This window comes from Homalodisca vitripennis, chromosome 8 (assembly GCF_021130785.1).
Source record: "Homalodisca vitripennis isolate AUS2020 chromosome 8, UT_GWSS_2.1, whole genome shotgun sequence".
In the NCBI taxonomy this organism is placed as follows: domain Eukaryota; kingdom Metazoa; phylum Arthropoda; class Insecta; order Hemiptera; family Cicadellidae; genus Homalodisca; species Homalodisca vitripennis.
In genome coordinates, this window is record NC_060214.1 from 33,297,105 (window position 1) to 33,310,339 (window position 13,235).

At 34.2% G+C, this 13,235-nt stretch overlaps 1 protein-coding gene across 1 annotated transcript in view; it reads right to left on the reverse strand.

The window, feature by feature from the left end:
• LOC124367525 overlaps positions 1–13,235 on the reverse strand; it is a 277,317-nt gene that overhangs the window by 100,716 nt on the left and 163,366 nt on the right. Inside the window, exons 46-51 of the mRNA XM_046824409.1 lie at positions 12,806–12,949; positions 10,533–10,604; positions 9,674–9,754; positions 5,812–8,373; positions 4,237–5,709; positions 2,928–3,146 (exon numbers count right to left, since the gene is read on the reverse strand). Coding sequence (XP_046680365.1) covers positions 2,928–3,146; positions 4,237–5,709; positions 5,812–8,373; positions 9,674–9,754; positions 10,533–10,604; positions 12,806–12,949 — 4,551 coding nt within the window. The remainder of the gene's footprint in view (positions 1–2,927; positions 3,147–4,236; positions 5,710–5,811; positions 8,374–9,673; positions 9,755–10,532; positions 10,605–12,805; positions 12,950–13,235) is intronic.

Consider the following 13,235-nt stretch of genomic DNA (forward strand, 5'->3'; position numbering starts at 1 on the left):
TGGTACGAATCAATATTCTAATCATCGAACAATGTTACTAGCCTATGATTTGAAATGGTTACAACCATACTATGATCACTATGAAACTAGCTATTGTGCAAATTAATAACTATTGCTCCTACAGTGGTGACTTATTACAAAATGTGATATATACACACTCACACACACTCAGGATAGGTTAGGTTAGTGTTTATACAGGACTTAGACCATTGTTATTTTTTTAACTATGGTACATTACAGGGTGATTAAAAAAGAATGGTACAGAAATAAACTTTACTTCTTGAATCTATTTATTTGTATTGATTTATTTCCTAGTGAGACTCACACTGAAAATAAAATAACAAGATCAAAAGGACAACCGAAGTATCCGAATTGAGCGTGACAAGATATGCCATTTAAAGAAATTAGATCAGCCTCCTTCTTCAAGTAACAAAAACACAAGTTAAACCTGCAAAAATATTAAGCAAAGCAAGAAACTTGGTACATAACACGCCAAAGACAGTAAGATAACTCACCAAACATGGTCACCACAAACTAACTGTACAAATCATATTGTTTTTGTATTTCATAGCACACGGTGTTTCATGATCGGTTTTGACATAACTTTGTTTTGTCATTACATTGACGTATTCAACACATTCTTAACTTGTTATTGTTTTCAGGTTTAATGTTTTGCATTAAGTATAGCTAATTGAAAAAGAGAGCAGATATCTGGAAACGCTAAATTCATATTACTTTTTACGTTTAACAACAGCAAATGCCTATAACGTCCTGTATTCTTGTCAAATCCTTTACTAGATTAAAGAAGAGATATAAAAGGAATGAAAAATAAGTCACAAAGAACTTAGTCCGCTGAACCACGGTGAGGAACCGCACATTGAACTAGACTACCAATTTTAAAAAACTTTTTGACCCCATTACTATTACTATTATCATTGTGGATTAACTAGTCAATGCAAACTGGATTAACCTACAATAAATTAAAATCATTTATTTTGCACCATTCTCTTTCAATCACTCTATTTCTAGAGCACTACGACGTTAGTTGCACTTGTCATGTTACAACAAATCGAATTGTAAAATTATGAGTACATTTCATTTTTAATCAGAATAGCATTGAAATACCACAAATAATACTCATACCACAGGAGGATTAACTGTTAGGTATTAGTATTTTTACACTCCTGTTCATATTCATCAATATGAATAGAATAGTTCATTAAATTTACAAATAATTTTGTCAGTTTAGGAATAAAGTTGTTAGGTTATATGACACTAAAATTACTGTAGAGTGTGTTCTGGAAATATAATGATGTTTTCTTATACAGGTGTATACATACTGCCTGTCCTTTACCTCAATGAAAATATGTTAAATGGGTATTTACCATTAAACAAATTTATTGGTCTATTAACACATGACCAAACAAGATTAATTTCATACTAGTACTTCCCTTGAGGAAGCATATGTATGTTTCTATATATTTTGCAAAATATGATAGCAAATATTCAATATCCTATTATTCTTTCATATCATCCATAATTGATCATAAAAGTTCCCTTAAGATTTTGAAAAATGCAATTTTTGCATCATTTTAATCTAAATTACAATTTAAAATAAGTACAATTTGGTAAATTTAAATATTGTTGCATGATATTTCTTCTAAAGGATAGTACTGTTTTAGAAGTTTAGGGGAAAATATTTAAAAGTAAAGTTTGAATAACTAGATTAAAAATTCTGGACTAAAATATAAAAAGTATACATTTTTTTAATGAGGTATCATTTGGTGTCAAAATAAATTTAAGGAAGTTAAGGCTAAGATTATAACGGTAGTGTTCTGCTTTGTTCATAATTAATCAGCAAATTACATGGGTGATTTGACAAGTCCTTGTGTGTGATAAGGGACCGGTGTGTGTCAATGTTATATTCAATTACTAGTATGTCTAGGATGAATTCACATAATTCTTAACCATTAATCTGAGTTAAGCACTTGTTTGAATCATCTTTGAAAAGACCTCAAAATAGGCATTTGGTTCCACGTTTAATTCTCGATTGAACAAAATCTTTATATATTTTTTATACAGAGTGCAGATACCATCAAGCAAAATCCAGAGAGTAAATGGTTACAAGTCTTTCAATTTTGTGGTAACAATAACAAAGAAATGAGCTGGTGCATTTTTGAGATGGCTTTATGAGTTCATCCTTCAGTAAACCTTTGTTTAGACTATTCTCTTGACTTCAGGTGTGTGGTGATAAATCTATTATAAAAGTCCCTCTGGTTTACACTCAAAACAAATAAAAAACTATTCTTATTCTTTAGCTGTAATGATCTTTGGTGAAAACTCCACTTTTTAATCATTCAAGTTGCAAAATAAGTAGTTATCACATTGTAATATGGAGAATAATTGGTGTGACTTACTACAAGAGATGGTATCAAATGAAAGCAGCCTTGATATGCACTAGTATTAATTCCAATTCCATTAATTTGGGTCTGACTTTACATGTACTATTCAAACCACTCTTAGTACCTGGTAAATGAATACCTCTGTTTTCTGTTTTTATAAATCTTTTTCAATGTAATCAAGCTTACAACATTTTCTATTCCCTTATTATTTTTCCATTTTCTTCCAACAACGTTAGGACGTTTAAGCTTAAATTCGAAATGCACTAATGGTAGAAATCTGTTTCAAAGATAAACATCCTTAATTTGACTAAAAGGAAACACACTCAAGAATTTTTTATTTCTGGATACACTACTATATTATTGCTTCAAAAGTAATTTAGACAACAGTGTTGATTTCCTGTGTGGGCAATGGAACTAATAAAATATTTTTTGGTAACATTAACAATGAAACCATTAAAAAATCAAACAAGGTAGTTGCAACACATGACAAGCGCAACAAACGACTGTGGCGGTGTCAAATCTTACATGGCTGCGGCAAGAAGCATTTTAGCGCAGGGTTTCCCTGGTAGCCAGGAGGGCATGTGCAGACGGGCCTGTGTTTGACGACGTGGCACCTGGCTGAGGGTGCGCACAGATTAGCTAGGCCACACAAATCCTCACACACGCCTTTATAACACGCTTCCGTGTCGAGGCACTCTGAGTCCCACTCGCAGGGACGTGGCCGTTTCGGACTCCCTCCCGGCACTGCCGCCCACCATGTTACATCGTATTAGTCACATGGTTACGGTCATTCTCTTTATATTATTGAGTAAGCTCAAGACAATTGGGTTATCAAGGGGTTACAGGTATTAATGTATTACGCTGTGAAAATGTTAACTCTTTTGTGAAACTCCTGCTTGAAGACAACTGCATCATTTAGAGAAATATTTAACTTTGTCAGATATACAGTATACTGTGGAAAAATAAAATCATTACATAAAATTATTTATAAAAAATTGTTCAGTAAACAATTCATTTTAAATTTTAGCTGCAAAACTAATGCAGTAAATACAACTCAATAAAAAATATTACTATCATTCATTTGCAATAAATAACTGACTACCACAATATTTTACTATCAACATTCTTAGTTATACCACTGTTAAACTATAATATTGACTTACTGTCTTAAATTTTAACTTCAACTGAAGAGATAACCTACATTTTAATTATATAATTTATCCATATATAAGCGAAAACAGTATATTATTTTATAAAGTCAAGTAAAAATCTTTGAAAAAGTATGACATCAAATAACTTTCTTTAAAAATAAAAATACTAATTTGGAATTTCCTAAATATTGGATTACAAAATTATTGCTCTGTAAAAATCAGCAAGGATAAAGTTTAATACCTGAAAATTAAGACCCTCATGCTGTAAATAAAATAAATAAATTTCAATACTGATATAATGAGCTCTATTAACTCAACAAACAACTTCAACTAGAATACAAAATTCTATGAAAAGAGTTCATGCTTCAAAATTTAATAGTGAAAGTACTTAACACGAAGAAAAATTTTAAAAAATTACTCTGTGCAGTAACGAAACGGAAGTGCAATAGCAAAACTTCAACAATGTCCATGCATTTGTAATATTTACAAACAATTCACTTAAAAATATACAATGTGTAGTCAAAACTCATGCACTTTCCAATAAAAATAGTCAACAAAATTTATAAATTTACAACCGACATAAATATTCACAAAAGATAATAGGCTTAGTTGAAATAGAGAAGAGAAGACTATTTGATTAGATAAAGAACTATATTACAATAGAGTGCAAGTATATATAATACCTCTTTGGCATTGTGGGTATCTGCCGGTGGTGCCGGGTGGACAGACTTGTGGAGTTACCGTACACTGAGTGGCGTCCTGACAGCTGGCTGAGCACGCTCCTTGCCTGCACGTCTCCCCAACAAGGCAATCTTTGTCATCAGTACAGTTTGTCAAACCACTAGTGCTTTTCGTCATTGTAACCACAGTAGTTGCTGGTTCAGTAGTAGTCACTTCACCAAAAATTTCTGTTGTAGGTGCTGGTGTTGGTTGGCTAGTCAACTGTGTAGTTGTGATCTGATCAGTTTCTTGAGATACAGTACTGATGATTTCAGTGGTAAAAGATTCAGTCTGTTCCAGTATAGATTGGGAAGTAGTTGTTTGTTGTAAATCTGTTTCGGTTTTACCTTCAGTAATTTGTTCATCCTCCTCTACTGTGGTTGTTTCTAAACTAGGAGGTGAAGTAATAGTATCTGAAAGCACACTGGAAGTAGTCACCTCAATATTTGTTTCCAAAGCTGAAGTAGTTGTTTCTGAAACTATATTAGTGGTGGCCTCTGCTGTTGTAAAAGGTGATTCAGTTGGAAATAATGGCTCTACAGGAACACCGCTTGAGGTGGTGGTTTCTTGAAAAATATCAGTGGTAGTTCCTAGTAAATCTTTTGTCATAATTGTGGCTGGAATCATCATGTCTGATGTTGTTATTTCTGGTAAATTACCAGTAGTTGCTTCTGGCAAGCTCTTTGAAGTTGTTACTGCAATTAACTGCTCAGTTGTTGTTTCTGAAACACTACCTGATGTAGTTATTTCTGGTAAACTGCCAGTAGTTGTTTCTTGTGAACTTCTAAAAGTGGTTATTTCTGGCAAAACCTCAGTTGTTGTTTCTAAAATACTACCTGATGTTGTCGTTTCTGGTAAACCACCACGAGTAGTTTCTGACAAACTTCTAAAAGTGGTTATTTCTGGCAATTTCTCAGTTGTTTCTGAAACACTACCTGATGTTGTGATTTCTGGTAAACCGCCAGTAGTTGCTTCTGATAAGCTTCTAAAAGTGGTTATTTCTGGAAAACCTTCAGTTGTAATTTCTGAAATAATACTTGATGTAATTTCTGGTAAATTGCCAGTAGTTGTTTCTTGTGAACCTCTAAAAGTGGTTATTTCTGGCAATTTCTCAGTTGTCGTTTCTAAAACACTACCTGATGTTGTGATTTCTGGTAAACCTCCACTGGTAGTTTCTGACAAACTCCTAAAAGTGGTTATTTCTGGCAATTTCTCAGTTGTCGTTTCTAAAAAACTACCTGATGTTGTGATTTCTGGTAAACTGCCACTAGTATTTTCTGACAAACTTCTAAAAGTGGTTATTTCTGGCAATTTCTCAGTTGTTTCTGAAACACTACCTGATGTTGTGATTTCTGGTAAACCGCCAGTAGTAGTTTCTGACAAACTTCTAAAAGTGGTTATTTCTGGCAATTTCTCAGTTGTTTCTGAAACACTACCTGATGTTGTGATTTCTGGTAAACCGCCAGTAGTTGCTTCTGATAAGCTTCTAAAAGTGGTTATTTCTGGAAAACCTTCAGTTGTAATTTCTGAAATACTACCTGATGTTGTGATTTCTGGTAAACCGCCCGTAGTTGCTTCTGACAAGCTTCTAAAAGTGGTTATTTCTGGAAAACCTTCAGTTGTAATTTCTGAAATACTACCTGATGTTGTGATTTCTGGTAAACTGCCACTAGTAGTTTCTGACAAAGTTTTAAAAGTGGTTATTTCTGGCAATTTTTCAGTTGTCATTTCTGAAATACTACCTGATGTTGTGATTTCTGGTAAATTACCACTAGTAGTTTCTGGCAAACTTCTAAAAGTGCTTATTTCTGGAAATTTCTCAGTTGTCGTTTCTGAAATACTACCTGTTGTTGTTACTTCTGGCAAATTACTTATAGTTTCTTCTGATAAACTTCTAAACGTAGTTATTTCTGGCAATTTCTCAGTTGTTGTTTCTGAAACAGTACCCGATGTCGTGATTTCTGGTAAACTACTAGTAGTACTTTCTGGCAAACTTCTAGATGTTGTTATTTCTAGAAATTTCTCAGTGGTTGTTTCAGAATCACTCCTTGATGTTGTTACTTCTGGCAATAGACCAGTAGTTGCTTCTTGAAAACCTCTAGAAGTTGTAATATCTGGTAATATTTCTGCAGTTTCAGAAATACTGCTTGATGTTGTAATTTCTGCTAGACTGTCACTAGTTTCTTTTGGAAAACTTCTTAAAGTAGTTATTCCTGGTAAAGTTGTAGTAGCTTCTGTAAAAACGTCAGAGGTTGTTATTTCTGGTACTATATTGGTGGTTTCTGACAATGATCTTAATGTCGTTATACCTGATAAACTTTCAGTAGTTTCTGGAAAACCTGATGTTACCCCTGGTAGAACTCCAACAGACGTTTGTTGAAAATTTCTGAGAGTCGTCACGTCAGGAATGTTTTTATTTGTTATGTCTGGTAGATTACTAAATGTTGTTTCTTTCAAAATATTTGTTGTAGTTTCCAAGACTCTTTCTGATATTATTTCTGGTACTGAAGTAGTTGTAACTGGTAAATTTGTTATTTCAGGCAAACTGACAGTTGTAGTTTCTTGAAATATTTCTGAAGTTATTATATTTGGGGATGTATTAATTGAAACTTCTGATAAAGTATTTGTGGTTATTTCTGGTATAATTTCTGGAGATCTAACTGTTGTGCTTTCTGGTAGATTTTCTAATGTTGTGAATTCTGAGCTTATTGGTATTGTTTGAGATCCTTGAATGGTGGTGACAAGTGAACCTTGTTTCTCACTGATTGTAGTTTCTTCATTAATGCTAGGCTCAGTCTCAGTCTTTATTGTTGTTACACCTGAAATTGGTAAAGTGGTTTGATCCAATTTTATCATATCAGTTCCAACAGGTGTAGTATTTATTTCAGTCTTAAATATTACTTCCTGACTAGTGGTTTCAAAGGGGTTAAATGTAGTAGGTTGAGATATTTGAACACTAGGTTCAGTTACTCTTTCTTCTACCCCTACTGATGATATAGTGGTCTTCATTGTATCTATTTCATCTGTAGGCTGAATTATTTCAGGAAACTTAGTTGATTTTTCAGATGTAAGTATTTCTTCTCTTATTGTTGTCTCAAACGTAGGTGATGGTGTTGATGACATATCTGGGAGTGAGCTTAATCTGTCATCAGGTGGGATTATTTCAGTTTTAGATTCATCAGATTCAGGTAAATCTTTGGTGCTTTCATCTGAACCTTGAATAACATCAACATCTTGAGTTGTGGTAACTATCTCAGGAACATTTTCAGTTGTGACTGGCTCTTCTCTCCCAGGAACAACAGGTTCAACACCATTCTTTGGCATTTTGGCAGACACTCCTACTTTAGGAGCTTCTGAGGCAGTGTTAGTCTCAGCAGGAGTAGTAACCTCTACTATAGTACTAGACATTGTGGTGGTTCCTATACTAAACGTGGTCGGTTCTAATGTGGTTATCTCATCTGAAATTCTTCTCGTTGTGATTTCAACTTCTGAAATGACATCTGTTGGAATTTTAGATGTAGATGTGGTGGGCTCATCTTCAAACCTGGTTGTAATTTCACTTAAACTCCTTGTAGTTTCTATTTCTTCTGGTTGTGGTGTTGTTTGTGGACTGATTGTAGTACCTTCACTTACTATATTAGATGTGGTACTCAAGGTACTTTCAAAATTAAGTGTTGTTACTTCAATTGGCATTTGAGTATCTTCGTCTGACATTGTTGAAGAAAATGTTCTATCAGATGTTGTGAGTATATCTTGTTGAAAGCCGTCAGTGGTTTGAAAAATCTTTTCAGTTGTTGTAGTGTCCGAAAATAAAGTACCTCCATCTCCTCCAGGTAACTGAGCCTCTTCAGTAGTTAATGTTGGTGGTTCTGTACTTAATACACTTTCAGATCCCAATGTAGTTTTAAGGTCTACAGGAGGGTTAAGTGTAGGAGAAAGTGTTGTTTCAAGGCCTGTTTTAAACGTTTCTGAGACAGACTGTGTTACTGTGGGAATAGTGGGAAACCCCTGGTCTATTACACCAGTAGTAAAAGTGTCCAATGAGAGAGTAGTGGTTTCAGTCTCAGCTGGAGCGGAAGGAGAGAGCGTGCCGCCAGCTTCTGTTAGCCGGCCCAAGAGAAACACAGAGAAATCACACAAAGGCCAAAGTTAGTGAGGTATAAGATGCAAGAGCAGTGCAAAATGCTTTCATATAAATCAACTATTGTGCAAATTCTAAGATATTTACAAAATCTTATTTACATTCTTTGAAGTTAAAGAGGTAAGATCAGAAAAAAGATATATTGAGAATTTTAGCAAAGAATAATAAACTTTGGTTTACTATGTATTATTTACAAAAGTCAGTCTGATTTAATCATAGACTTGTGGAGAAGGATTTAAAAGCAGTTTTACCTTTTACCAAGCATGCAATAGTGTTATACCATGCAAGGAGGTGCAACACACACACAATAACACTCATACATCCCAAAAACGCATCACACCAAGCACTTGAGTATTTAACCAATCAATATTTTGTGATGCTTTTTCTCACCAAAACCTCATGACATAAGCTCAATATTGAGTGTACTGAAGATATGTTCTCCATCCAAATGTCTTGCCCTTAATGATTTTCAGCCAAAAGATAGTTGGTAAGGAAGAGATGCTCTTCTCTAAACTATAAGCGTATTCATTCGGAGAACTATCGACTGACATAAAATATTACCAACAAGACATGTATTGCTTTCTTGGTAAAATTGCCACAAACTACATGCTGAAGTATCCCCATGCTGCAGTCTGTGCTTCAGCGCAAAAATCACCTGCTCCGTCAAGTCTTTTGTTTTTACATAACATTTTTACATTCAACAGAAATCCAAATAAAATGAAACGGAAAATAAAACAGAACAGTATGATTGTTTAATATATACAAAGAATCAAAAGTCTGAAAGATAATAGAGGTGTGTTGCTCCTTTGTTCAAACACACCAGGATAGAGGAAAAGAAAGCAAGAGGGAAATAATAGACGTAGGAGAAAAACGTGAGTCAACAGTAGAGTACTGTCCGATGTCTGCGATGTTCCCAGCTACGGTGGCGCCTCCCTGTTAGTGCGGCTAAACAAGCTCGGGTACCAACAGGATTCTACGGGATGGGTGACAAAACAGCAACACACCATTTCTCCTAACAACACTCTAATCATTTATTTTATTTGTGTATTTTTTGCTACTTTACCAAAATTAATATCAATGACTTTTCACAAATATTAGTGAAACGATGGTGAAAAACTGGTGGTAACAATCATATTGCACATTTGTAAATTTACCTACAACAAAAAACGCTGTTACTTGAATCGACTTAATATAACACAAAATAAACTTCAATTTATAAAAGAAATAGAACCACTGATGGGGCACTGGGGCCGTCCTACCTTTGCCAGGTCCTAAACAGGCTCCAGTGATAGAGTCACAGAGTATTCCTGGACCACAGTTGCATGATGGAACTCCTTCAGCTGAAATTCAATAATAGAACAACTAAGATACTGTGACACCATTATTGTTGAGTTTATCTGAATTCTAAACCATACACGAGTGGTGAATATAGACTCAAAGATACAACTTTCTTCTTTGTAACTGTGCAACCCCAATACAAGTATTTAAATTTGGTGTTTTTTACAGTCTTAATCACACTAGTTTGGATACTATTCTAGATATACACTCTTGAGCTATTATTGACCACACTGTTCAATCATTTCTACCCGTACAAGTTTAATCTTTTTCTATTTCAAGGAGAAAAATAGAATACTTACTACAGATAAAATGAGACTTTGATGATGCAAATCTCAATAAACTAATGAAAAGTTGTTGTACAGGAAATTTGTGACAGTGAAATTTGTGTTATCACGGTCAAGATATGAAAAATTGTCAATAAAATTAAATATTTGAAATATTTTGACCTTACTCTGGGAACTATTATTAGTTAAAAGATGTTAAACTGAAACCAACGTAAATATATCCACTTATAGAGATGAGTTGAAGGGATGGATCCTAATTGCCTGCAGCTTCACCAGTCAATGACCAATTTGACCAAAATCGATCAATATTGCTTCCTTACCAGATGCTGCTAATGTTTGATAATTGGACACTACCTTCTTTATTGCACTTGCTTTTTTATGTTACTACACTTTATCTTTGAAGCATTGAAGGAAGTCTCAGCACTACAAAAGCGGGAGTGTACACTTTGACCATTATTTTTCAACGGTACATTTTCATAATCTCATAGGTACTCACAGTCTGGTATACAAGCGCATCCGTCACAGTGATAATGAGGCCTGCAGTCGGTGGAGTGTTGACATTCGCAAACTGCAACATTCAGAGCAGGATTATAGTTTATATAAACATACAAGTACCAGATAGAAAAGAGAAACGTATGTGATTTGGTGTATTGGGATTTTAAGGGGAGATATGAGATTAAATTCTCTAATTTTGTCTTTCTATTTTTTCAACCTTTCTCTATAACCTTGCTTTATCCATTCCCCAAAGAATACAGACTTGCATGGAAAATTTAACAAAGAAGGTAAAGCAAACATTCTGTACTAAATAAGTTTTACAGTAATGTTACAAAAAGGCTCCAGTACAGATAGGATTTGAACTTGGACTAAAGGGTTTGATTCTTATGTTAGTTGACACATCAAACCATGTAATCAATAGGAAACCAGAAAAAAATGTGCTAAGTATTAAAAAAATAAATAAAATATCCTGTTTTTAAGTGAACTTATGTAAAAATCTATTTAGGAACATTTACTGAATAGTCTACCTGAAATTTGTTTCTGACTATCCCATAATTATGTTCCTTGTAAAAAATTAGGGAAATAGTAGTGAAGTATTTGTAAATTACTTGAATGTACATTTTGAATGAAATGACAAACAACCGATTAGGATTTTGGAAGTCAAGTCACCAGTCATGTACAATATGTGGTGTGATGTTTTATAATAAATAAATATGTAAAATAAATATAGTTTCAAGCATAATAACTATTGAAATTAGATAAATACCTAGTAAAGTTATTAGCATACAACTAACTACTTAATGTTAAGAAAATTAACACCATACACTAACTACCTAAACGTTCAAAATAGCACATTCCCTCTTCCCAAAATGGGTTCTGCTATTTTAAAAACCAAACTAAAGAGCATAACATTTAATTTGGACACATATTTTATAGTGACTTGGTAACAATTTTTCTAAGTGACATTGAATTGAAATTTAAAAATGCCCACTAGTTAATACAGCGCACATGGTTTAAGTTACTGTCTTCCCATCAATCTTGAGAAAAGGATTAAAACCAAATAATACTTCAAAACAAACCTTAATTTGTTAAATAAAACTATCCCAAAACTTTCTAATATTTCAAATGTTCAATCCAGCTCATAGCAATTCAAAACTGTTTACCCTTTCAAACCTACCATTTAACAGTTCTACCTCATGTAGTAGTCAAATAGTTTCAATGAGTTATAAGAATTATGCTTGGTTAATATTTACAGTTTTTGAAGAATAAATCTGTTTTTTATGAAACTTTATTTGTCTCAATAAGCCTACACTGCATGTTGAGTCTTCGGTGACAGTTTTCAAGTATGTATTCATAAATTACCAACCTTTTCAACAGTAACAAATGTAATGCCAAAATTAATAAGGAATGACAAATAATTTGTAGACAATTACGGTCTAAAGTACAATTTTTGTGGTATCTTGTTACAAATAACCAATACCATTATATGGGTAAGCTACTTGATACACATTTTTTGTTGGCCAGATTATAACATTATTAACCCTCTCCCGCTCCCATTGTTTCCAGGCGCTCACGGTGCTTCTAACCTCAATTAATTTGCTCTGCCGGTCGGGCTCGGTCAAAATACACGGCGTCTCAACTTGCATACGTTCTGTCATTGTAATTAACTATAATTATATATATTAATTATTTTACTATATATTGGTTCAATGAAGTTGATTGTACGAGACCAGGGAGGGGGCACACGGACAGCAGGGCGCCGGGTTGTTTGTTGCGTAGTTACTTGGTGAAGGTCATTGTCTGGCTCGCCGTCACTGCCCCTGCCACTGTGATCACTCCGAACTACATCCTCAATGCCACCAACCACTTCACAAAGCTCTGGTACCTCACTACACTCACTTGAATCGTCGCAATCACTACTAATAACGAGATCGATTTCACTGTCACGAAGTGTACGACTACAACCCGCCATTGTTTCCGCACAACTAATATAAATAGCAAAATAATGGAATAAATCTACTGTAAGAGTAAAGTAAATGGTCTCCTGATAGCAAACAACCCGTAGTAGACAAACTATTGCTACTCGAGAGCAGCACTTATCGGCTCTAGTAGATAAAGCAGTGCATGCCGATCTGTGCCGTTTAGGCTGCAGTGGCTACGTTGTGGCCGTGCCGATTCATGCCTTGCGAGCGGGAGAGGGTTAAAGGTCAATAATTAAAACACTGGAATATTCCAATGGATATAGTTTTTCACACAACAATACTCATATGTTACCTTTGACGCAGACAGGGTTGTGGTGGTCGACTTGGCAAGTATGGTGGGGTGCGCAAGGGTTGGCAACATGACAAGGGTTCTGACAGGCGCCGTTGACACAAGCTTGTTGGTGTGAACACTCATCGTTTGACACACATCCCAACACTGCAAGTATCAACAATGTCTATTGACGTTAAACACAACAGAAATATCTTGTAACTGTAATTAAACTTGAAGTTGATCTTTAAGGTTTAAATAATCTGATGGATGGTATACAAATATACTTTTACAAGGTACAAGAATATCAATTTGAATTTCATTCAGAAATTAATTTGAGAATATGTGAATATATTATATGTAAGTATATATTTTCACGTGTAAAATTAAAAATAAATCAAGGGTTAATTGAAAAAATTTATAAAAGTGAGTCCCTAACATTTTATTAAAATCG